The 24,017-nt window shown below is 39.6% G+C and overlaps 2 protein-coding genes across 4 annotated transcripts; both read left to right on the top strand.

Annotated features, from left to right (window-relative positions):
- The first annotated feature begins 2,000 nt into the window (after positions 1 to 2,000).
- On the top strand, positions 2,001 to 12,421 carry plpp5 (phospholipid phosphatase 5). Of its 3 annotated transcripts, XM_030738404.1 has the most exons (10): positions 2,001 to 2,156; positions 2,324 to 2,410; positions 3,096 to 3,352; positions 3,998 to 4,138; positions 4,239 to 4,347; positions 5,578 to 5,668; positions 5,778 to 5,841; positions 5,928 to 6,052; positions 6,558 to 6,728; positions 8,506 to 12,421. In XM_030738404.1, the coding sequence occupies exons 4-10, from the start codon at positions 4,068 to 4,070 to the stop codon at positions 8,673 to 8,675; spliced, it is 801 nt and encodes a 266-aa protein (XP_030594264.1). In that variant the 5' UTR covers positions 2,001 to 2,156; positions 2,324 to 2,410; positions 3,096 to 3,352; positions 3,998 to 4,067; the 3' UTR covers positions 8,676 to 12,421. The 3 variants fall into 3 exon arrangements, with proteins under 3 accessions (XP_030594264.1, XP_030594265.1, XP_030594262.1); XM_030738405.1 differs by lacking the exon at positions 2,324 to 2,410; XM_030738402.1 differs by lacking the exons at positions 2,324 to 2,410; positions 3,096 to 3,352.
- Positions 12,422 to 13,809: 1,388 nt separating this feature from the next.
- cdc45 (CDC45 cell division cycle 45 homolog (S. cerevisiae)) lies at positions 13,810 to 22,258 on the top strand. Its single transcript, XM_030737976.1, has 18 exons — positions 13,810 to 14,004; positions 14,127 to 14,186; positions 14,636 to 14,728; positions 15,083 to 15,220; positions 16,740 to 16,889; positions 16,986 to 17,044; positions 17,120 to 17,168; positions 17,293 to 17,354; positions 17,447 to 17,497; positions 18,859 to 18,978; positions 19,080 to 19,211; positions 19,290 to 19,388; positions 19,472 to 19,633; positions 19,730 to 19,868; positions 19,960 to 20,043; positions 20,153 to 20,271; positions 21,426 to 21,502; positions 21,918 to 22,258. The coding sequence occupies exons 1-18, from the start codon at positions 13,954 to 13,956 to the stop codon at positions 21,980 to 21,982; spliced, it is 1,710 nt and encodes a 569-aa protein (XP_030593836.1). The 5' UTR covers positions 13,810 to 13,953; the 3' UTR covers positions 21,983 to 22,258.
- The last annotated feature ends 1,759 nt before the right edge of the window (positions 22,259 to 24,017 follow it).

Below are 24,017 nucleotides of genomic sequence, written 5' to 3'. Positions count from 1 at the left end.
ACTTCTAACCATCATAGCCTTATAACCCTTCCCAGATTGATGAGCAGCGTTTCATCTCTCAGATCTTTGCTGATGTCTTTCTCGTGTTAAAGCACACCTGAATGCTCCAGAGCAGCAGACTGTCAAAACTTCTGCTTTTATAGAGGTGCTCACACTTTCTGATGATTAGATAATCATGTGCATTTGATTAGCAACACCTGGCTGTGACTCTGTTTATTCCTGTGAAAGCAGTAGAAGTGTATTTTGTTTTTCACACACACTGCTTCTGGAATTTGGCTTTTTTTTAAGTAAATAATGATGGTATATTATGTGTTGCTGTTCATCTGAGGTTGTATATAGCTAATTTTAATATATGTTAAAGATTTTTAATTAAAAAAACATTACCTGAAGGGTAAATCCTGAGAATTGAAATAGGTTTGCTTTCATTATTTGTTAATGGCAGGGGCAGAAATTCACCATAGATTATAATAGATTACAGCAGAAACACTTTGTGAAGACAGTTGACTTTCAGACATGTAGACATAAAAATGCTCAATAAACATGTGAAACAAACCCTCATCAGGCTGATTTTAATGAAATGTTTTTACCAAACTTTCAACGATTAAGACTATCACGTTTTTTATTGTTCTATTCGCGTATATTAACCTGGTTCTGTCAGTGGTCACAGCCACACAGCCAGGAGCAGAGCGAAATTAGGTTTCTCCTAGCTTAATGTGCAGTAAAGACATAAAACATTTAAAAACACAAAACACCTAAATACTCAACTCACATGAAAAATATACAAATATATAAACATATGTAAAAGTAAATACTGCACATGAAAGTTAGGCAGCATCTGCGAACCTCTGAATGAATGAAAATTGAAAAAAAAAAAAGGTGCAGCAGCAGCTAAAAAACAAACATGTAGGAAATAAATCATGCAAACATCTTCTTTAACCTCTAGGTGTCCATGTGTAGCGTGACGTGGCTTCTTGCATCCACGTGTCAATTGAGAAAAATTGAACTACAACCATTTCCGGTTTGCAAAGCCTGAAGCACAGATTGTCTGTTTTTTCTTTTATACGAACGTGGAAAATATTTATGTCAAGTTATTTGATTTAAATAATGGTGGCTCGTTTAAACCATGCCTACATTACAAAAAAGGCTAAATAAATATATCTTTTAAGATTAAATGATTTGAAAATCAGTGCATTTGCTTTAATATTTACGTTGGTGCAGTAATTGAAATCCTTTAATGCCAGGACGTGTTTAAACCATATATTACACTGAAGCATCGCGGCATGCAATAAAAACAATAGAAATTAATTCATTTAATTCTGTTAACTGAATTTGTTCATAAGGACTTAAATATTTCTATCCTTTGAAATAAATATAAGTGAATTTGATTTTCTCATTATGGACAAATATAATTTTTTATTCTTGAAAGGTCAAGATAAAGATGATGATAATGAACTAAATTAACATTTCTCCTACTTGATTACACACAAAAAACCCCAAAGAAAATAATAATAAATAATAAACGGAAAACAAAACAGTAAACAATTATCATGCCTCAGTTTTGTAATTGTTGGCCACCTTATTTTTTTATCTAGTTTTTGAGTGACTAAGACAATGAACTCAGTGTTTAGTGGGGGTCAAGAAAGAAAGCCGCCCCCCAATAGGCTTATATAGGACAGGAAGTCTTTATTGTAATCACAGATATCACGATCTGGTGGCCTTCACGCTTAAGGCACTTCCCCATTGGCTTCATTTTTCCGACCAGGAGGTTATGTCCTCTTTTTTAAAATGTTTTTAATTGTCTGGCCATTTAATAAACATTTAAGCCCAATTAAAACTTTAAAATTAAGTAATAAAAATACAAAATCAGCTATAAAATTAATATATATGCATTTATTTTAACATTTGACGCTCCAAGGTTTTACGCTTTTATTTTGAAAGCCAGCACCAGATGTGGGTGCTGTGTCTTTTAACTTCACGCGGCGCTCCTCCTCCTCCTCCTCCGTGACATCCCTGTTTCTCTCAAGTCCCAAAATGCGCTTCCACCATCGGTAGAAACAGAGGAGTTTGGGGCCTGTTTCATGCTAGCGGAACATGACAATATGATGATAAAGAGATAAAAACAAAACAAAACAAAACAAACAAGCTTCCGGTTTAAGGTTAGTAAAAGAATTTCTGCTCCTCTGCTAGGCAACGCGGAAATCATCCAGATGTCCATGGTGACAGATGTTGCTAGCTAGCTTAGCTTAGTCTGCTAACGTGTACTTTGCACAGAGCACTTAAATAAAGCTCGTTTCTCTCTCTTCTTTTTTCGTTTGCTCCTTAGGACTCAGTGTAATTTAAAGCGGTCATGTTTTATCCAGTCAAATTGCAGCTCTTGAATATGTAGATCACCTGGAAGCGGAGGGCACAGGTAAAGCATATTGGCCTTTATGCCAGGTTTTAGACGGGAGTCAGTGTGAATACTGATGCATACTTCACTTTATCTTTACCTGTGTTTACCGGTGAGGACATACAATGTGTAAAGAAAAGCATTTACCTAATTTGTTTGCTATTTGCAATTTAAAAAAAATTTTTTTTAATAAGCTCATATGATGCTGCATTTGAGGGCGTTTTGACTGTGATTTGAAACTAATTGGTGCGCTGATATGATTGTTTTCTCCTTCTGTAGACCAACATCACATGTTCAGTGTCAGGAGCATTTTACATACAGCCCATTTTTATGGAGTTGCTTATATATATTAAATCTTTTGAGAGCAGGTTATTGTACACACGTTACAGTGCTTTATTTATCTTGTACAAACAAGTTTGTTTTTTCTTCTCTCTTCTGGCAAGTGGTTATCTTTAGCAAACAAGTAATAAGATAAAAAAAGTATTACTAAGGCTCAATGGGCTCCATATATTAACTGTAGTCCAGTGTTTATATTTCCTGTTTCTGTGTATCTAAATTTTATAAAGTATAAGTAATACAAGTGTAGCATTTTTTTAATCTCACTGGCAGCCCGTCTAGGGTTAGGGATTTGTTTTAGCCACATGGTGAATATTTTCAGAAACTCAGAGATGTTACCTTTCACATTAAGTTTCCTGCTTTGATTTAGGTAAATAGGGCTGTCTGCTAACCTAACTTTAAAAGACAGAAGGCAGATGAAGATGCTAAGATTTTCATTGGGAGTGACCAGGTTGGGCAAGATTATAAATGAGTACATCAGAGGGACACTTCAGGTTGAGCCGTTGGGAGACAAAGTACGAGAAGCAGTGCTAAGATGGTATGGACATGTGCAGAGGAGGGATAGTCGGAGGATACGTTGAAGGTGGAGCTGCCAGGCAAGAAAACAAGAGGAAGACCATAGAGGAGGTTTGTGTATGTAGTGAAGGAGGACATGCAGAGGGTTGGTGTGACATAGGAGGATGCTAGAGATAGGATGAGATGGAGGCAGATGATTGGCTGTGGCGACCCCTAAAGGGAGCAGCCGAAAGAAGAAGTTGTTAACCTAACTCTAACCCTAACCAAAGATGAGTCACTGCAAAATGAAGCAGGATTAGGAGCATAATGAGGCAACTTTAGGTGTAATCCTGGGTTCTCAGTGTTATGAAAGTGGTTCACTTCGCACCAGGGTGCATTTAACTTTTGATAGGAGATCAACAAGTATGACATCAACAGTCAATTTAGTTACTCTCAGATTCTTTAACACTCCTGGGGCTGCACATAGAATAAGCTTTATATGTCATGGAAGTTAATTTAATAAGAAATAAGCAGTTGTAACTGTAGTCAGAAACCCCTCAACCACTTTACCTGTTTCTTGTGATACTGATAAATATGTTAACTTACAGAGTCAGTATTAGTCTTTTGCTTTTCCTGTCTTACTGACACGTCACTGTAACCTGCTAACCATTTACCAAAAGAGCAATAATGTTCTCATCATTTAGGGTTACTTTTTTTTCAACACCTAAATTAATGGTACAGTAGACTAAAACCCAGCTCCTCCTCCATTGTCTTTAGTCCCAGTTGAGTTAAAAGATGGTGGAGTGACAATGTTTGCTGTTGACTGACATCCACTCCGAGAAACAAAATGAAGAGGAGGCTGCTGCGTGGTTTCCTGTCGGAAATTTCCATCCGGCTGGCGCTGTTGGTTGTATTCCTGTAAGTTATCCCCGCAGCAGACATTGGATCTGAAATGCAAGTGTTCTGTTCTATTGTGGGAAAGCAAACACCAACTTGATACTGTTTGTGCTACGCTCAGTGTGACGGAGCAGCTTCCTCCTTTCTATCGTGAGATCCAGGCAGAGGAGATGTGGCTGTATAAATTCCATCGTGTGGAGAGGGACCATGTACCCACCTCTCTTATGTTTGTGAGTATTTATGATTAATAAACTGAATGAAATAAAGTCCCTCAGGTCACTTTTTAAGTCCAGTTTAACTTCCCCCTCTTTACACTCTTCACCTGCTGTGTTTGTAGGCTCATACTGACGTTTCTTTTTAAGCTCTTGACTCCCTTAAGTTCACATTTCTGAGATAAAAATATTCAAGGCAAATCATAACTCTACCTTATACAGAACCACTGATTTTAAAAATCAAACCCTAGTTCGAGAGTTCGACTGCATACAGCCACATTCATATAGTTTTATACAATATTCCTTCAGATGAGCATTTCAGTATGGAGTGCCAAGAGTGGCAAAATGAAATAAATAAATACAGCATTAAATAATTAATTAAATGTGTTGTTAATTAATTACAATTAGAAATAATTAATTAAATACATAGTTAATTAAATGTATCGTTAATTAATTAAAATATCAATTTGATTTATTCAAAACATATTCAATTATTTCACCATTTAATTCATTATTTTGTGGTTCCTGTGCTGTAGTGCGTCCTGAAATAAATAAATAATTTAATGATTGATTTATTTCATTTTGGCATTTTTGGCACTCCATATTTCAGTGCTGTTCAGGTTTAATCTCCGTCCATAAAGAAATGCTGGAAAATAATAATAATAGTGTATAGCTATCTAGGAAAACTGACCATGTAGAATTTAAGTGCTCTTAAACTCAGCAAATCCTGTAATTAGTTCTGAGGATTTTTCCTGTGTAGAGGAATTTTTGGCATCTCCTCCCCCACATTTTTTTTGTTTTTTTGTCAGAGCCAAAAACATTGTAATTACATTGTGTTTTTAACTCTTTCCCCCATAAAGACGACATTTGTAAACACATGGCTTGATGACCATTAGAATAGGCTCCAGATTTTTCCAAGGGTAGCTCTAGGAAGTCTGATAGGCAGAGATCAAAATCACTAACCCAGTCATTTTATTCTGGAAGCAGGCCTGAAATATGATAGAAACTGCTCAGTAAAGAGAAACAAGGGTTACCCCAAGTAGGCATTTAAGGGGAAAGAGTCTTTGCTTCAACTGACAGGTGTTTTCCTGTTGGCAGACCTGTCAATCAAAGCGGCCATGCTTCTAACTTTAAATCCTACTAGTAACCATGTTGATGAGGCTGTAAATGTGCTTTTTAATCATTTAAATTGGGAAATTTTTTTTATGCTGAGTCTGTGGAGACTGACTCTTTTTTGGTCTGTTACAGGTTGTGGCGATTTGCACCCCACTGATTGTAATCCTGATTTTCACCTTCATGAATAAGTTGGAGCGTGGCGATCTGAAGGAAGCCTCACTGGGTAAGAGACTCATGCAGGAGAGCTTTTTGGTTTGTCCCATTTAAATATGTTGACTGGATTTTTGATGTGTCTTTTTCATGATTCAGTTTTGTTTCCCTTTGTTATCCAGCTGTGACTCTGACTCTGGTGCTGAATGGGGTTTTCACCAATGTCATCAAACTCGTTGTTGGCAGGTAAACAGGTTACGTCATACAGCAGATTCAGCTTTAGCCAGAAGCTCCACATTTGTCCTCAATGTTCATTGTGTGTCCATCTTCAGGCCACGGCCAGACTTCTTCTACCGCTGTTTCCCAGACGGTCAGATGAACCTGGAGCTGCGATGCAGTGGTGACCCAGATGTCATCATGGAAGGCAGAAAGAGCTTTCCCAGCGGGCATTCTTCCTGTAAGAGGCTGTTATGGTCAATTATGTCTGCACAGGTGGTATATTTTCATAAGCAGGCAACAAGAAAAGCAAATAGAGGCACAAAGTGATGCAGTATCCAAGTATATAACTGCCATTAGGCTCGTATTTCATTACAGTATTGCATTAAGTTTGTGAACATAATAGCTTACCAGAAATGCAACTACACATCGCAGTGAGGCAGACTTCAGCAACTCTGATAGGTCTGTGTGGTTAGTGATAAGCTGTTTGAACTTAATATATTTATATTATTGCAGTATAATAAAATGTGACCCTTGGACAGATTGAGAGTCAATTCCAAACTCTTCTCTCTGCCCTTTGTTTTAATAAAAGTAACTGTTGAAGATTTTTCAGCTCACTATTGCAGAGCAAGGGAGACACGTTGGCCGCTTCATCCACTATGGTGGAAATTCAATGCAGTACTACAACTTAAGCTCTTTTGCATAAAACTTCCTCTTTTCTTTTGCGTCTTTCTCCTCGGCCGCAGTCGCCTTCGCAGGTTTGGGCTTCACGGCGCTGTACATCGCAGGAAAGCTGCGCTGCTTCACTGCAGCAGGCCAAGGCAGAGCGTGGCGGCTGTGTGCCTTCCTCACCCCTTTACTCGTTGCGGCTGTGATCGCCCTCTCCAGAACCTGCGACTACAAACACCACTGGCAAGGTCAGCATCAAAACAGTAGCAGCACCTTGATGTTAAATGGGCTTAGTCTGACGCCTGCAAAATAAAATAAGATAAGATAAGATAGTGTTTTATCTTATCTTATCTTTATCTTATCTTATCTTATAAGAAGTTGGCTTATTTAGTTGACAAATTGTGGGTACTTATGTAAAGACAAATGAATACACAGTAAAAAATGAATCTTTAGCAGCAGTATAATTCACTCAGATTTGTCCAAATTGTGCGAACATTTCTCTGATATGAGCTCAAAGGAGAAAAGGAAGCAAACTACTAATTGGCTGTTTAGCCCCCAGCTGTAAGACTTTAAAGAGGACTGATTATTCTATTCCTTATTCTCTTGCATATACAATGCTGTGAAAAAGAGTTTGACCCCTTCTAGATTTATTTTTTTGCATATTTGCATGTTTCAGATCATCAAATAAATGTTAATATTAGACAAAGATAACCAGAGTAAAGACAAAATGCAGTTTTTAAATGATGATTTCATCACGGGTGGCTGTAGCTCAGGAGGTGAAGCAGGTCAGCTACTGATCAGAAAGTTGGTGGTTCAATCCCTGGCTGCTCCAGTCGGCATGCCAAAGTATCCTTGGGCAAAATACTGAAAAGTGTATAAGTATTTAAGAACCCGCCCATTTACTACTAGACACTCAAGAACATGTCATGGTTAGGCTGTGTGGTGGAAAGTGTAGAACCCAAATGCAGGACGCATGAACTGGAGCTGAACTCTTAACAGCTTTATTTGCTGGAGGCTCACATGTTACAATAAACAAAAACTCAAAACTTAACAAAATCTCAACCAAGGCTGTAAAACACAAAAACAAGTCTGGGAGAAGAAGGGAAAAATAAACTGGGAAACACACAGCGGGGAGGGAGAAACCACTGAACAGAAGAAAACTGAGGGCTTAAATACACATCAGGGCAAGCGGGAACAACAGGTGAAACAAATGAAACTAATAACACAGAGGAAGCAAAACTAAACACAAAGTACAAGGAACACGAGACTGTCAAAATAAAACAGGAAGTGACCAACCATGACACACACGAAAACCTGACAGAGGGAATCTAAACATTTGACTAACAGACACCTACTTGAACACACAGGCTGACAACATGGGGAAGACAGACACAAGAGACACAAGGGAGGGACACTAAGGGAGAACTAAACTCTGAAGCAACGGGGGAGGAATCTAAACACCACACAGGGAAACCAAGGGAAGGGAACTAAACACAGAAGGGCCAAGACACAGGAACACAGGGGAAAGCAGAAAAAACACACAAATAACTAATAACAGAACACCTAACAATAACAAACTGAGGAGCTAAACTGTAAGGAAATCTAAGAAAACACAACTGCAAAATACAACAAACCAAACTTCACAAAAGGAGCTCAAACACTGGGCCAGTGGCCCAGGACCATGACAGAACAGCTGAGAAACAAAGTCATTGACATCTATCAGTCTGGAAAGTGTTACAAAACTATTTCTAAGGTTAATCTTAGGGATGTGATGGATGCTCATGGCCACAGTTTCAAATATTGAGGCTATCATATGTACACTTAAGTCAATAGCTCAGGATCAGACTGCTCTAAAAGCTCAATGTCAGTTTTTTGTTTTTTTTTTTTGAAGGGAGAGGGGTTCGGACAGCTTGTTTCAGACAGAGGATGAACTGTGGGGGCTTCACCAGTGTCCAGGGAATGTAAATAAGGAGCTAATTTAGTGAAAGTCCTCATGGCTCCTCATCATGTCTCTCCTTCTTGCAGATGTGCTGGTGGGATCTCTGCTGGGTCTCGCCTTTGCCTGGCTGTGCTACAGGCAGCACTACCCTCCACTTCAGGACCCAGACTGCCACAGACCTCTGCATCACAGACAGACTGTTCCCGCCGCACAGGAGCGCAAGCTGGCCAACTCCACCTACATCCTGCCCATGTAGAAAAGCCGTAACTGCGTTTTGCTCTTTACTGGTGTCATTTAAACAGAGTTGCACAGTAATCCGTGTAATACTGGTTTTCACGTCTTTAGGGCTGGGCAGCATATCGATATTTATGTTCATCATCAGTCATTGTATTCTTGGGATTTTCTTTTTGTAGGGTGACACATGATGCACAGTTTGTTTTCTGGACTGAAATTATATTAATTACCAAGTCAAATTTCTCCTGGAACACTTGAGAGCTACACAAGCACATCGACAGGTGCGTTCCTGGTCCTGTCGTTACCCAGCAAACATGGCCGAAACCCCGACATCATGACCTTAAGATAACTCTTACCATTATCCCCTCCCTGTCCATGATGTCAGTACCATCGACTCAGGAAAGCTCTTTTCACATGCAGGTGATTAGCTCGGTAGGATAAGCGGAGGAAAAGAAAGAGGTTGTAGGATTGAGTCACACTTGAAGTGAGATGGGGTTTTTTTTGTTGTGTTTGTTTTCTTTTTATTCTTCATATTAAGACCCTTTTTTGTTTTATTCCCATCAATAAAGTGATGATAGATGATTTTTGAACACAAGCTTTCTCTTACTAGAAAACATTAATGACATTTAGGTGACGTCGGATAAACTTGCATATTTTTACAACCATGACTAGACATCGTGAAAAGACCCCCCTGCTCACGGTTATTCAGTGTCGAAATGTTTGCTGGGTACATGCAGGACGTCTGCTTATCATGAATCTGTTCTTCACGTGGCCCAGCTCTGCACACTCTGCGTATTGTGCCTATAGATCACGTACATTACTCACAGCAGCTGAGCAGGTTAAGTACACAACCACTGCACTAATAGTCCACCGCTCACCAGTCTCCGGCTCAGCTGCTGTGAAACAGTTTCTCATTTGAGAGTCACTTTGTGATTGTTTTGTAAGCTTTCAGCTTTTTAAAGAAGCGGGGCTGAAGTTTAAAGGGAAGCTAACAGCACTCTGAGGTGTTTCGGTCTTTGTGTGGTTTTTTTGGAGCTGGATGGGGCCCGAACAAACATTGGGAGCAAACATGAGCCGTCTGTTAGAAGTCAAAGTCCTTGACTGTTTATCCCCCTCTGTTCTAGGGTCGAAATAGCACAAACACGACTAGCAAAACCTCAGAGAAGCATGTTATGACATGTGTCTCCTCAAAAGTCACATGATGGCACAGAGAGCAAGATGCGATGAGACGATGCAGTAGATGTGGACCTTTGAGCTTAGATGCTCCTGACCACCAGGCCGTGTCTCTGTTGGCTGCTCCTGTATGAAAGTGGTGGGTTTCTATGAGTAAAACGTTTGTCTGTCCTGCATCTGTCATGATGCCTTATATAGCATATCACAATATTAATATACTTTTGTGATAGAACTTTTTCTCAGTAATGAATATGATAAAGACACGGGATTGTCTTTGTTATAGCTGCAAATTAAGAATGTGAAATTCACTTCCTCCTGCCATAAAGTGCAGCGGCGGCAGCAGTAATGCAGCATTACTCCATGCCTGTCATGATGTTGACAGATCCCGTGATTAGATCACAGCTAACAAAGAGTTAACTCGTTGACTGTCCCACCTTTTCTGTGGCGCTTGAGCAACATTCATTCCTACTAAAGATGTAAAACTTAAAAAAAAAGTTATCAATTTATAGGTGAAATATTCTTAAACTGCTGAGCACTGTTTGAACAAAAGTGCAATTGACAGGGACTATTTTCAGCTGCGAATGAATACACATATAACATTCCAGTAGTTTTTGGACAACAGAGAAGCTCTGTGGAGGAAAATAATACTTCTTATGAGATTCAGTGATCGAAGGAAAAGTATAACAAGCCTCCAAATGATTCCTTTAAATTAACTTTTAGTACATTTTCAGTATCACCCAAACCCACTTTTTGAATTTAACGGCAGGTTAATGAAAACACACATTGGTCACTCTTATTTTATTTTTGTTTTATTGGATGCTTTAAATCTTTCCGTCTTCCTACAGAATATTTTGAATGTTTCCACTTTCGCTGATTTTTATGACATGTCTATTTAAAAAAAAAAAAACCGAGCCCTCCATGATGTAACATCCTGATGTAGCAGCGCCGCTTTACGCTTCTCACAGTTTTTCCAGTGCCTGCTTTGCTTTAAATGATCATCTCATCTGTGCTGTGACAGGGCAGCTCATCTAATCACGTTATTCTAAGTTACTATGACTGTAAAATGAGATAATTGAGTCTTCTCAGGCTGACTGTAGGTGGGGTTTCTCTAACTGCTCCTCTTTAGTTTGTGTGTTCACCAGAGGTGGAGTCTGCAGATGTTGGATTTTGGAGACCTTTGTGATGAGCCTAACTTTTCTGTTTTAACCTCTCCAGGCGATGGTGCTACCCTCCCAGTGCTCCTGCTGGTCAGGTTTTTTTTTTTTTCTCCAGCATGTGAACTTATTGACTGTAATCTCAGATATTTAATGCTAAAGTTTGTGGTTCAGGCATATTTTGAGTTTTTATTTATTTAACATAATTTTTTTCCTGTTTGTGTGTGGAACCAGCTAAAGTTTTCGCAGGGTTAACGCAGCTGGATCGCAGTGGTTACAGACCAAACTTGGTATAAAGAAAACAGATGAATTTGTGCCTTTTGTTTACTACGTTATTCTCACTTCATGAATGAAGTAGATGCCGCATGTTACGGTGTATGCTCTCTGTCATGCTACCTTTTTTCTGAATCTACTTTTTTTTTGGTTTCCGGTGTATTCACTTGTAAAGAAACTCCACAGTGTTTAAACGTGGCATGCCGCATTCTTTACCTCAGACAGAAACCCGTAATTTCTTTTTATCAGTGGGTTAATTGTTGGTGGAGTCAAAGGTGAAGGCACGTGTGTGGATAATGTCAAATTTTTACAAATGTGGGACGAAAGGAGGAGAAAAAACTTTGTGACCTTGAAGACAAATATTTTAATTTCTTTGACAGATATTTTGGAGTTGGTGTATAAGTATGTTTACTTTTGGGGAATGCAATAGTTTACTTGAATTTTTCATATTTGTAACTTTAAATGTGGTTATGTTGAAAATGGGGGAACTAACTTTGAAAGTATAGGTCGCCCTAAAGTGAGATTTACACATTTTTCCTTCAGCCTGTAGTCCTGTCTGTCTTCTCTTAAATAAAATGGAGCTAAATGTCGATTAAAAAAAATCAAATCAGAGTTTTCAAATGTATTTTTGGGTGCTTTAAGCAACACAAGTGCCACATAGTTCCATTACAGTCCAAAGATCGACATTTTTACAGCTGATTTCTCCAAATCTGAGCGACTCATTTCAGAATTATCCCTGATGGATACAACAAAACAGGCAAGAAGAAAAAATCTGTAAACTAGGTTTTTTGTTTTTTTTTTCGGGGGGGATTTTTCCCTTTAAGGTAACAAGGTTAAGTAGGCTGCTGCATTATCATAAAATCCTGCATGTTTTACACATATTTTCCTCATTGCTTCCATCCATTCTGTTAATTTATGTGACTTTCAGGACCTTCAGAGTGATGATGAGGGGTTATACTAAAACTATCCTGATTGCTTTGTTCGTGTCATGACTGTACAGCATCTGCTCATGCTCATATACATGTACTGTTGTGTTGTGATGCTTTTAATGACTCTTTCCATGACACTGAATGATCTCTTGTCCTTTGCATATTTTCTTTGGAGGGAGGAGTCCTGGTTTTGAGTCTGCACGTGATGATGGATGATTAATAAATATGTTTAAAATGCATGTGTTTGTCAAGTCATGAATCATATAATATCCCAGATAGTGTGTATTTACATGTAAGTGTGCGCTGACCTCCACCTCTCTTTTTATAGTCTTTGACTTATTTTAGTGAAGCTGAAGCATGTGGTCCTGATTGAATTGATGGAATTAAAGGAACATCACATAGTGAGGTGGTTGCCAAAAATGTAGGAACAACTCTCCTCTTTAGAAATTATTTTGCTGTATTTTAAGTAGTGTAATGGACTGCTGGTGTGTTGAGAGTTTAGCACAATGATTCCAAAAGTGTGAGCCGTTAGAGGAGGGTCCCCATGGGATTTTGTGGTTTTTAAGGGGGCCGCAGCACTCTTGACTTTGGGAACCACTGGTTTAACAGATCTTAAGGTGTGTGAATACAATTCAGGTGGTGACACAAACAAGCAAAAGCTCTGGTGAGAAAACTATTGAACACCCCCCCCCAATAAAATTGAGTTTGACTTGTTTGCCAAAGGATTACTCATGGATGAAAATTAAATATATTTTTTAGCGCAAGGGAGAAGATTTCTTTCAAGGCTTTTTGCTAGACAAACTCATGAGATAAATTTATACAATTCTGGTGGCGCTCTAGGTTTTAAAAAGCTACCTGGGTTTAAAGTCCCCTTTCCCATAAATTTATACCCAGCCAAGTGAGCTTCTCATGTAAGTTCATATTTTCTGTTTTTGTAACCACATGGTGGAAACTCTACAACATTAATGGGTGTGTGAGATGTGTGCATATGTCATTGTTTTACAATTAGACCTAGAAACGTTTTCATAAAGAAATCGTAGTTAACTCTCTGAGGTCTGAGTTGTCACTGGTGGTGTCATTGGCAGTGTGTTTTTATTAACTTGTTCTCCCATGCATTGTGCATGTCTACATGCCTGTAGACATGCACTGAGTTGCTGCCATGTGACTGGCTGATTAGGTATTTGAACAGCTGAATAGGTGTACCTAATCCTGTGAGTGTGTATTCCCCACAGTTGCTAGACAATGGTTATTTCACCTGATATTTGCATTAGCAATCAGTTTAACATGAATGAACTAACCTATGTTTTTATATTAAACTGAGAAAATGCACAGATGTTTACTGTGTTATGAATAAAGTCTAAAATCGTTCGTATTTTCTTTTTTCATGTATTCTTTGCATAAAATCCAGACAGTCTTAAATATTAAATCATTTATTTTAATTCAAATAAATATTTTAATAAACGTTTGAAAAAGAAAATCAGTGTAAATAATGCTGTAACTTTTATTTGAGCTCTTTTTTTGTTTCAGCGCTTGTTTTCTCAACCTGATGGGCGTGACTTCAAACCGATGACGTTCTCATTTCCTTCAATGTGATTGGTTGAGAGTGACGTGTAGAATTGGCGCCACATTTCCAACAGGGAAACGAGCGGTGTATCGTCGAAGCTCTGAGCTTCTCGGCAAACCAAAATAACCCGCTGTTTATGCCACTCCAGGGTGATTCGACCGGGCTCGTCTTTTTTTAAATCGTTTTAAGCGACTGACTTCTCTGAAAATGTTCATCGCGGATATAAGAAGGGATTTTTATGAAGTTGTCGCCAACCAGGTAAGGCTCAGGGGCTAACAGTAACATTAGCCAACGTTACCGAGCAGATAGGAAGCCTAACGTCAGTTGTCACTATCAAACGCCAAGCGTTTATTTTATAAACTTTCTCACGTTGCTTTCAGAGAGTCGTACTCCTGGTGGCACCAGACATTGACGCTCTCTGCGCCTGTAAAATACTACAGGTAAGACCGTAAACTGTTAGCAAGCGGTAGCTTTTGCAGTCTTAATGTGTTCTGTTTTATTTGTAGCACCGGGCATTGTCTTTGTTCGACTGTTTTCCCACAGTTTTATTTAACCTTTCTTGTTCTAGTTGATATTGTGCATCATGATAATAACGAGCATCTGCATTATGAAACTAAGGTCATAGGTAGAGGGTCTGTAAACAGAGGGTCTGAAAACAGTATGCTGATTAAATGACCTCTTGCACCATGGACAGCAAACCGTACTGTGGTAACGCAGAGGTTACCATCTGTTAATACATTAATTGTACAGTATTGTATTAATTTAAAAGTATTGTCAATATGTCTGAGTAAGTGCATGCTGGAATGTATAGAGCTTCTTTTGACTTAAGAGTCAGCGTTCAGAGTAATTAAAAGATGAATTAAACAATAACTGCTTGTGTCTTTACTAGGCATTGTTTCACTGTGATCAGATCCAATATACACTGGTGCCAGTTACAGGCTGGCAGGACCTTGGCACAGCCTTTCTTGAACACAAAGAGCAGGTATACTTTAATCTGACCAGAGGGGTGTGTGACAAAGCGAGATTAAGGTTAACAAGCTATTTGAAGCTGGTATTAAAGGTCTCTCTTTTAACCTGGCGGGATCACTATGGTTATTCATGCTTTCTTAAGTGTTTCTACCTGAAACATAAAGTCTGGGTTGACTGGGTTGATAGCTACATGTATCTCTGACAGTTGTATTTAGCTACAATGAAAGCCTCGTTATGTTGAACTTAAGCTTTGTAGTACACTCCTCTGAGCCTGCACATAAATATGACAGTAACTTACATAAAGTAGACCTTTTGAGAGTTTCCACACTGAACCTGATGTATTGTGTTGGCGTATTTTGTGCTGCAGTTTCGATATTTTGTTCTTATCAACTGTGGGGCAAACGTTGACCTCCTTGAGATGCTGCAGCCAGATGATGACTCCATCTTCTTCATCTGTGACACTCACCGGCCTGTAGATGTGGTCAATGTCTACAATGACACCCAGGTGATGTGTAATGGTTTGTTTAGTTCCAAATTTTAGGCTACGTTCACACTAATAAGCTCACAATTTTCAGGAATGATCTCTTTTATTTACTTTATATCACATGATCATTCTTCATCCTTGGTCAGAAGCTATGATAATATGAAACATGTGCCTGCATCAGAAGGATGAACTCACAAACTGTATGAAGCACAAGTTAATAAGGTGATGTATACTGCTCAAGAAAATGAAAGGAACACATCAGATCTCAAGGTGGGAAAAAATCGTGCTGGATATCTAAACTGATATGGACTGGGTAATGTGTTAGGAACAAAAAGATGCCACATTGTTTGATGGGAATGAAAATGATCAACCTACAGTGGGCTGAATTCAAAGACTCCCCAAAAATCAAAGTGGAAAAATGATGCAGCAGGCTAGTCCATTTTGCTGAAATTTCATTGCAGCACTTAAAATGGTACTCAGTAATTTGTATGGCCCCCATGTGCTGGGCATGCTCCTAATGAGACAACGGCTGGTGTCCTGGGGGATCTCCACCCAGATCTGTACCTGGACATCACTGAGCCCCTGGACAGTCTGAGGTGCAACCTGATGGCGTCGGATGGACTGAAACATAATGGTCCCAGAGGTGTCAGTGGTATCAATATCTTCATCCTCCAGGAACTACCTGGATAGTCTCGCCACTTGAGACTGGGCATTATTGTGCACCAGGAGGAACCCAGGACCCACTGCATCAGCATCAGGTCTGACAGTGGGTCCAGGGATTTCATCCTTATACCTAATGGCAGTCAGGTGCCGCTGCCTAGCCTGTAGAGGTCTGTGCATCCCTCTGTGGATATGCCTGCCTAGGTCATGCTGAACGCTGTTACAGGCAGCATAATGTTCTCCACAGCTTCTCCAGACTCTTTCACATCTGTCACATGTGCTCAGGGTGAACCTGCTCTCATCTGTGATGGACAGAGTCCATGTATCGCCTGTAGACACTGACCCTAGCCAAATGCAAAACTAGTGAAAAGAGAGAAAGAAAAAAAAAAAGTGTGTGTGGCTTCCACCTGTAAAACCATTCCTGTTTTGGGGGTTGTCTCATTGTTTTCTCTCTACTGCGGCTGATGTTAATTTCATTAACACCAAAGCAGCTGAAACTGATTAACAACCCCCTCTGCTACTTAATTTTGTGACTGATAATGTCCAGCAGGCAAGTTAAAGTAAGTGTCAGTAATTGTGACACAGTCTCTTTTTCTGCCCGTCTGGACTACAAATTTTAAAGCCAAAATGGATTCGTCTGAATGTACCCCTTTACCATTGTGCTGTATTATATTTGCATTCTGGGACAAAACATCAAATAGTTCATCCTTTTACATTTTGTTTATGCATTTCACCTTAAATGTTGATTCATTAAACATTTATTTGCACCTGAAGTTTGTTGCATGTAAGATTAACAATACTGAATTACATCCATGGAAACACTGCGGCCGTCGTTTTTGGAAGTGAACGTTATATTAACTCCATGTCTTCTGGTCAACAGATTAAGCTGCTCATCAAACAGGACGACGACCTCGGCGTGCCTTCTTATGATGATATTTTTCGAGATGAAGAAGATGAGGAAGGAGAAGACTCTGGAAATGAGAGCGATGAAGGGTCAGAGCCATCTGGCAAACGCAGGAGATTTGATGAAGTGCGTGTTAAACAGAGTTGGTGCTGCCTGCAGGAATGAACTGGTAGATTGAACTGTAATGGTTGTTACAGTGGGGCTGTGATCGTGTGTTTGCAGGGCGCCGTTGAAAGGAGAATTGAAAGGCAGCGGGCAAAGAGGGAGTGGGAGGCTCGAAGGTGAAGTGTTAGTTTAATTCTTTCAGTACGCAGCACAATGGCCGAATGCATGCTGACGTTTCATTAATTTCACAGGAGAGAAATCCTGTTTGACTACGAGCAGTATGAATATCATGGAACCTCTGTGAGTATAACTTTAAAGATATTTTCCTTCATGAGTTCTGAAAACCTCAGATGAGTACTATGCAAATTTACCTGAATGTCCTAAATATTATTGTTTTGTTTTCTTTTGTCTTTTGTTCTCTCAGGCTGCGATGATGTTTTTTGAGCTTGCGTGGGTTTTGACTAAAGATACCAAGGACATGTTGTGGTGAGCTTTCTGAGGAAATGTTCTTTTATGGCAAACATTCCTGAAATATAGTATATACAGTCTGTTAGACATACACTGCTTCTTCTTTGCAGGTGGGCCATAATTGGGCTGACAGACCAGTGGGTCCATGATAAAATCACGAAGTAAGGATGCCCTCAATTTTTTTTTAAATGATTATCAAAACCATAAATTCAGTTTCAAACCAATTTCCCAAAAAGCTGAGACACTGTAAAATGTAAATAACAGCTGAACTCAATAACTGGCAAATCATTTAAAACCTTAATTTAATTAAAAATAGACCAAGGACAGAATTTTGAGAAATATGCGACACTGTGCAAAAGTCTAAAGTTTATATTTTGCTTCCAAGGAGCGAGACTTCATTGTACTTTCTTGAGTGGTTTTGAGAAATTGTTTTTCAGGCTTTCTGAAGGTCTTTCAAAGGTTTTCATTGGACACTGGCTGCTTTTTCATTCATTTTCAGTCCAGTCCTTGTACTTGACCATTTTGAAAAGAATGTTTTTTGTTAACACTGACCTGTGACCCATTCAAGTATAACAAAGGCACCTGACTCAAGGGATGAACCAGTGTTGTGTTTACACACAACAAATTAGCAAAGAACCAATATTAAATTGTATCTTTTGGCACTTTGTTGCTAGCCGCAGTGCTGAATACAAATTTGAAATTTTTGGTTCAAATTGTCATCAGTATGTACAGAGGAGGTCTGGAGAGAGGTACAACAGTGAGTGTCTACAGCCATCTGCAGCTGCATATCATCCAGTGTTGGCGATCTTGCCAAATTTGATGGAATTATTACAAGTACTATCAGATTTTTTTTTTTTTTTTTTTTTTTTTTTTTTGCATTCTTGGCCACAGCATTTTTTATCGGCAGTGGAGGGAGACAGGAAACGGGGGAAAGATACAGGGGAAGACACCCGGGCAAATTGGCGACAGGCTGGGACTCAAACCCGTGCCGCCCGCACTGCAACACAGCATATGTATGTGGTCACCGGCTTCACCACCCGGGCGCCCGAGTACCATCAGATTTTGATCCACTACAAAGTACATAGTTTTTCAGCATGACAATGATCTCAAGCACACTGCCAGTGCAGTAAACGCATACCTGGATAGAAAAACACACAATGGAACACTATCAGTCACGGATTGGCCTCCCCAGATCCCAGACCTCAACGTTATTGAAGCTGTGTGGGATCATCTTTTCAGAGAACATCCAACATCCAAAGAAGAGCTTTGAATGTCCTTCAAGAAGCCTGGAGAACTATTCCACAGTTTTCAAAAAGAAGTTCAAATTTTGATGGTTTAGACCACAGGATAGTTTTCCTTTTTACCTTTGTCTATTATAAATCAAATATAATATGATTTGCACATCATTGCACACTGCTTGTATTTATATTTTACACAGTGCCCAAACTTTTTTGTAAACTGTGTTATGCTTTTTTTTAATGTTTCTATTGAACTCTTTTTGTATGCCTCTCTCCTTTTTTAGTATGAAGTATGTAACAGACATCGCCACTCTGCAGCGACACGTTTCCCGACATAACCACCGAAATGAAGATGAGGAGAACTCGCTCTCCATCGACTGTATGAGGATCTCCTTTGAATATGAGTATCCTTAACTCATGTGACTTGTTGCCTTCATAGAGCTTTATATCCCAACTTATTTCCGCCATAAAAGTGCTGACATTAGACCCTTAACCATCTCTCCAGTCTTCGTCTAACACTTTACCAACACTGGTCTCTGTATGAGAGCATTTGTAATTCGTGTTACACTTCCTGCAACTTCAAGCTCTGGACCTTAAATGGCCAAAAGAAACTCCAGGAGTTCTTAGCAGACATGGGGTAAAGTACCATCAAGTCAATGGTTCCTCTTTTGTTGAGCCAAAATTTGTTTTATTAAATAATATTTGTGTCTAACAGACTGCCGCTGAAACAAGTGCGTCAGAAGTTTAACTCTATGGATATGTCGATCAAAGAAAACCTGAGGGACGTCATTGAGGAGTCCTCTAATAAATATGGGTATGAATCTAGACATAACAAAACTCTGGCTGTTTATTCAGTTTACTTTTCCAAGTGATACTTTAATTTCTGCTCTTCATCAGTTTGAAGGACATCCGTATCCAGACCTTTGGTGTTCACTTTGGCTTTAAGAACCGTTTCCTGGCTAGTGACATGGTGCATGCTACTGCTGCCTTGCTGGAAAGCACTGAGAAAGATGACAGCGAGACTGACAGCTTCATCAAGGCTCTCGATGCCCTTTCCAGGTATGGAGAGAAAATGAAGCTCACTGTTAAGTCGTAATGCGCTCACATTTCCTTTAAAAACCATCTTAAATTTTTATTTTCTTTTTCTCTGTGCAGGAGTAATCTTGAACGTCTACATTTGGGTATTGAGCTGGCTAAGAAGAAGCTGATTGCCATCCAGCAAACAGTCGCCAGCTGCATCTGTACCAACCTCATCCTATCACAGGGACCCTTCCTCTACTGCTACCTCATGGAGGTGCGGGTGTTTGGATGCCTGGTATGTGTGTTTGTATTTTTATTTAGCAGCACATCCTGTTCACATCTTCTCTGCCTTCTGCTCTTTGTAGGGAACACCTGATGTGAAGCTGTTTTCTAAGCCCATGGCACTGATCCTGCTCTGCAAGTACCTCCTGAAGGCTTTTGTCCATTCAGTGAGTGTCTGAATGCTATCAGGACTGATTCAGAATCTAAAAGGAGGCTTATTGAAATCATAGTTATTCAAGTCTTTCTGCTCTTTCACTCACTGTCTTGGCCATTTAGACGAGGAATAAACGCTGCAAACTGCTTCCCCTCGTCATGGCTGCTCCCAAGGATGTGGAGAAGGGAACTGTGATTGTTGTGGGAATCCCACCAGAGTCTGAGACGTCTGACAAGAAGAAGTAAGTGGCTTTTCTCATTTTAGGACTTTTGCCTGCCTCCTCAGCTTTCATCTGTGGTGGCAGGGATTAAGACACAAGGAGAGGAGTCGAGGATGTGCAAACTGAGAAATGAGAAATAGGGAACATCTGACTTTGAACTGTAGCTGTATGACAGACTAGTTTCCCCACACTCAAGGTGTGTCCTTAAACCTTTAAGCTCAAAGATGGACTCGATTGTCTGATTATTTTTCTGCTCTATTTGTTATTGGCAGAGAACACAAAGTTTAAGCAAGCTTACAGTAATCACCTAATGGGGGTCCATCCTATTTGTGCTTGAGGTTGTTTTATGGGCAGTGAATGAGCTGCTACATCATTGACATTCTGTTAGACTGTGTCCAATGGAGCTGCATGTAAGAACACACTTGCGCTTCACTTGAATTGGGCTTTAAGCTGTCTCTAACCTGCAAAGTCACTTGTACAAAGACTGTGTAATGTCTCATTAAGCCCATGTGACAGGAGGTAGTTTTCAGCACTCACATTCCTGCTCACTCTGCCAGATCTGAACCAAACGGCCTGAAGCAGACTATCAAACCTCCAGCTGTTAAGTGCTACATGTGAGAAAGAAAACGTGCTGATCTGTTTCTCCTGTCAATATATGGAGTTCATTTGTTAAAAATTAAATTAAAAAAAATCTTAAAACAAGTTTGTTGTACATCTTTAAAGCCTCCATTTTGGTTCAAAGAAGGAGGCTGGACTTTTCGTTGAAGTAAAATAAAATTTTACAAGGATTAGTTTCCCTTAAATGTGTTCATTTTCTTTGGCTCATGGCTCGACTGCTGCAGAGGTCTTTAACAGACTCCAGCTAATAAAGAATTATCCTCTTAACTAAAACTTGAAGAAGGGCCCGCGTCATGTTGAGCAGTGCTACACCGACTGCTGAGCTGTTTTTGGAAAGATTTTAGTTTTTAAGGCTCCAGCAAAGCTCTGACCTTGATTTCAGGCCTTTTTGCCTCCCATTGACCTTATTGCCATTATTATAAAATACCTTTTCAAACAGTTAATGAATCAAAATAAATATTCTGTCAGTCAGCTGACTTTAAACTCTTATTTATTTCCTTTTCACATTTTCTATTAGCATTCAGCAATACTGCCTCTTCTCCTGTTTTTCCTTTTAGTTTCTTTGGTCGTGCATTTGAGAAAGCTGCAGAGAGCACCAGCTCCAGGACTCTTCATGACCACTTTGACACTTCAAGTAAGCAACAGTAAAGTTTTCAGCTGCGGTGCGGACAGTCAGTACATTTGTTCTTACATATCTCTAATGTGGACACTTGGTGGCAGCCTGGTCTTTGTTTAATGTCCAGTCTGATTGTTGTCTCTCCCCCCACACCCACTCCATCAGTTATGTTGTTAATCCAGATGTTAGTCAAAAGTTTTACTTTAATAAGTCATGTCTCATGTGTTGAATAATATTTGAGTGTTTCTACTCATTCTCATCTGAAATATTTATTCCAATCTACCATCATTTTGGTTGCAAACGACCGATTATTTGACTCTTTATTTACAGAAATTACTTGCCAGAAAATCCCCTCCCCGGATGTCAAAATGTTGCTGGATGATTTGACCTGTTGGCGTTTTTTTCTTTCTTATCTGTGTTTTTCTTTCTGCAGTAATTGAGTTAAAGACTGAGGACAGGAGCAAGTTTCTGGACGCACTCATCACGCTCCTCTCATGAGAAACCGAAGCTCTCCGGGGGACTGTGAGTTTTCAGAACAAGCCCACGCTCTCAGTTTGAACGGACCTGCTGCCGGTCACATCTCTGTTAGACGTGACTAAAACAATTTGGTCACCAGTACCATGTTTATCCATGTTTTTTTTGGTTTGTTTGTCTTTCTTTTGTTGTTGTTTTTTTAAAGGTTTTAATCAGTTTTGGCATATATTGTACAGTGTTTTTGTAAATGTGCTGCTTTTAAATTCACGTTTTATTTCTGTATGTGAGAAGTTCAGATCATTTACATTTTAAACATCTTTAATAAATCTTTTTATATTATGGGAACGTTTTGTTTTTCATGGCTTTGCTTCTGTTAAAGTTTTAGTTTTATATTATCAGGAATAATTAATCTTGCAGTCTTGCAGTATTTAAACTTTTTTTTCTCTCTTTGGTCATGCCTTATCTAACGTATGACCAAGAAATCCCACATTCATTTACTTGAACTTTTAGCACGTCGTGTGTTCACAGAGGCAAATCAGCTGTTTAGTTAAAAGCCCAGCTGGTTTTATTTTTCTTTTCCTGAGAGATTTCTTTTGTTTAAACAAAAAATGTTGTGGAAACGTGAATCAAGTTTTAAGTGTTATGACTGTGTGCAAAGTTGATTTATTAACAAGCAAGTCAAGACACAATTTAACTAAAACCATAATATTTCAACTAAGGATCTCATAACGGTGTCTTTAGTTGCAATATTATGGTGGGATTATGTTGCCTATAGTTATGTTGTAGTTATTTATATAATATATGTTGTTTAGCATGTTAAATGTCAAAATTCATGACAGTACAATTAGAAAAAGACTGAACAAGTATGGCTTGTTTGGACAGACTGGTTGGAAAATGCCTCTTCCCTCTAAAAAGAGCATGGCAGCGTGGCTTAGGTTTGCAGTGTTACATCTGAACAAAACAACAATCTCCTTTGGAGGTACAAGACCAAAGTGGAGACCTTTGACCATAATTCACCACGTTTGGTGAAATCCAAAGAGAAAATCAGCACAAACATTTAATACATCCCAAACACAGCTACGTATACAACAGAATAACTGAAGGAGAAAATCAAGGTGTTGCAATGATTCAAAGTCTGGACCTCAACCTGATTAAAATGCTGTGGTGAGACCTTAAGAGAGCTGTGCATAAATGAATGGCCACAAAAGTAAACGGACGAAAGCAATGTTGGAAAGAAGAGTGGGCCAAAATAGACCCTCAGTGTGTGCAACTGGCTTTTTAACGTGTAACAGTGACTATACCAGATGCAGTCACATCTAATATGTTGCTGGTGTCAGCACAGTTGAACCTTTTCAGGATAAAAACCTGGTCCACAATCAGAACGAAAACCGCGTTGTTCCTCTTGAATCTGAGCTTTGACTGACAGACGCTCAGACTTGAAGTCAGCAGCGCTCCACCCGCTCTGAGTGAGCAGAGCACCACTTTCCCCTCCGGAGTCACCTGACGGTTTGCCAGAATCACCTTGAGGCCATTTGGAAGTCTTTTTCCATGGCCTCAACAAACTCCTCCCACACTTTGTAGCCACAGCTCTTTATGGCAGTCTCAATGATGGAGGTGTAGAACCATGCCATATTTGGACTCAGTATCCTCAGCCTCTCAAAATGCTGTCGAAGTTCTGCCAGAGGTGGGAGTTGAAGATCTCACGAACTGGTTTGTTCCCAGTGCACCCTCAGTATACGTTTAGGTGCACCAGGTCTGTCCAGCATACTCGTCTGCCACCTGATCCAACTCACCACCAGGTGCAGATCAGATGACAGCTCAGATCTTCTCTTCATCCGAGTGTCCAGAACATACAGCTGCAGATCTGATGATATGATTACAAAATTGACCTGCGACCTAGGGTGCCCTGGTGCCATGTGCACCTATGGACATCCCTATGTTCAAATATGGTGTTTTTTGTCGAATCGCTGAGAGGAAGAAATTACCACATTCTTAAAACCTCTGGTGATAGGCTATCCGTTCAGCTGCAGGCAGGAGGCAGGGGGCTACAAAACTGCTA

The sequence above is a fragment of the Archocentrus centrarchus genome, chromosome 9, assembly GCF_007364275.1.
Source record: "Archocentrus centrarchus isolate MPI-CPG fArcCen1 chromosome 9, fArcCen1, whole genome shotgun sequence".
Taxonomy (NCBI): Eukaryota; Metazoa; Chordata; class Actinopteri; order Cichliformes; family Cichlidae; genus Archocentrus; species Archocentrus centrarchus.
This window is presented reverse-complemented; position numbering and strand designations above follow the sequence as displayed.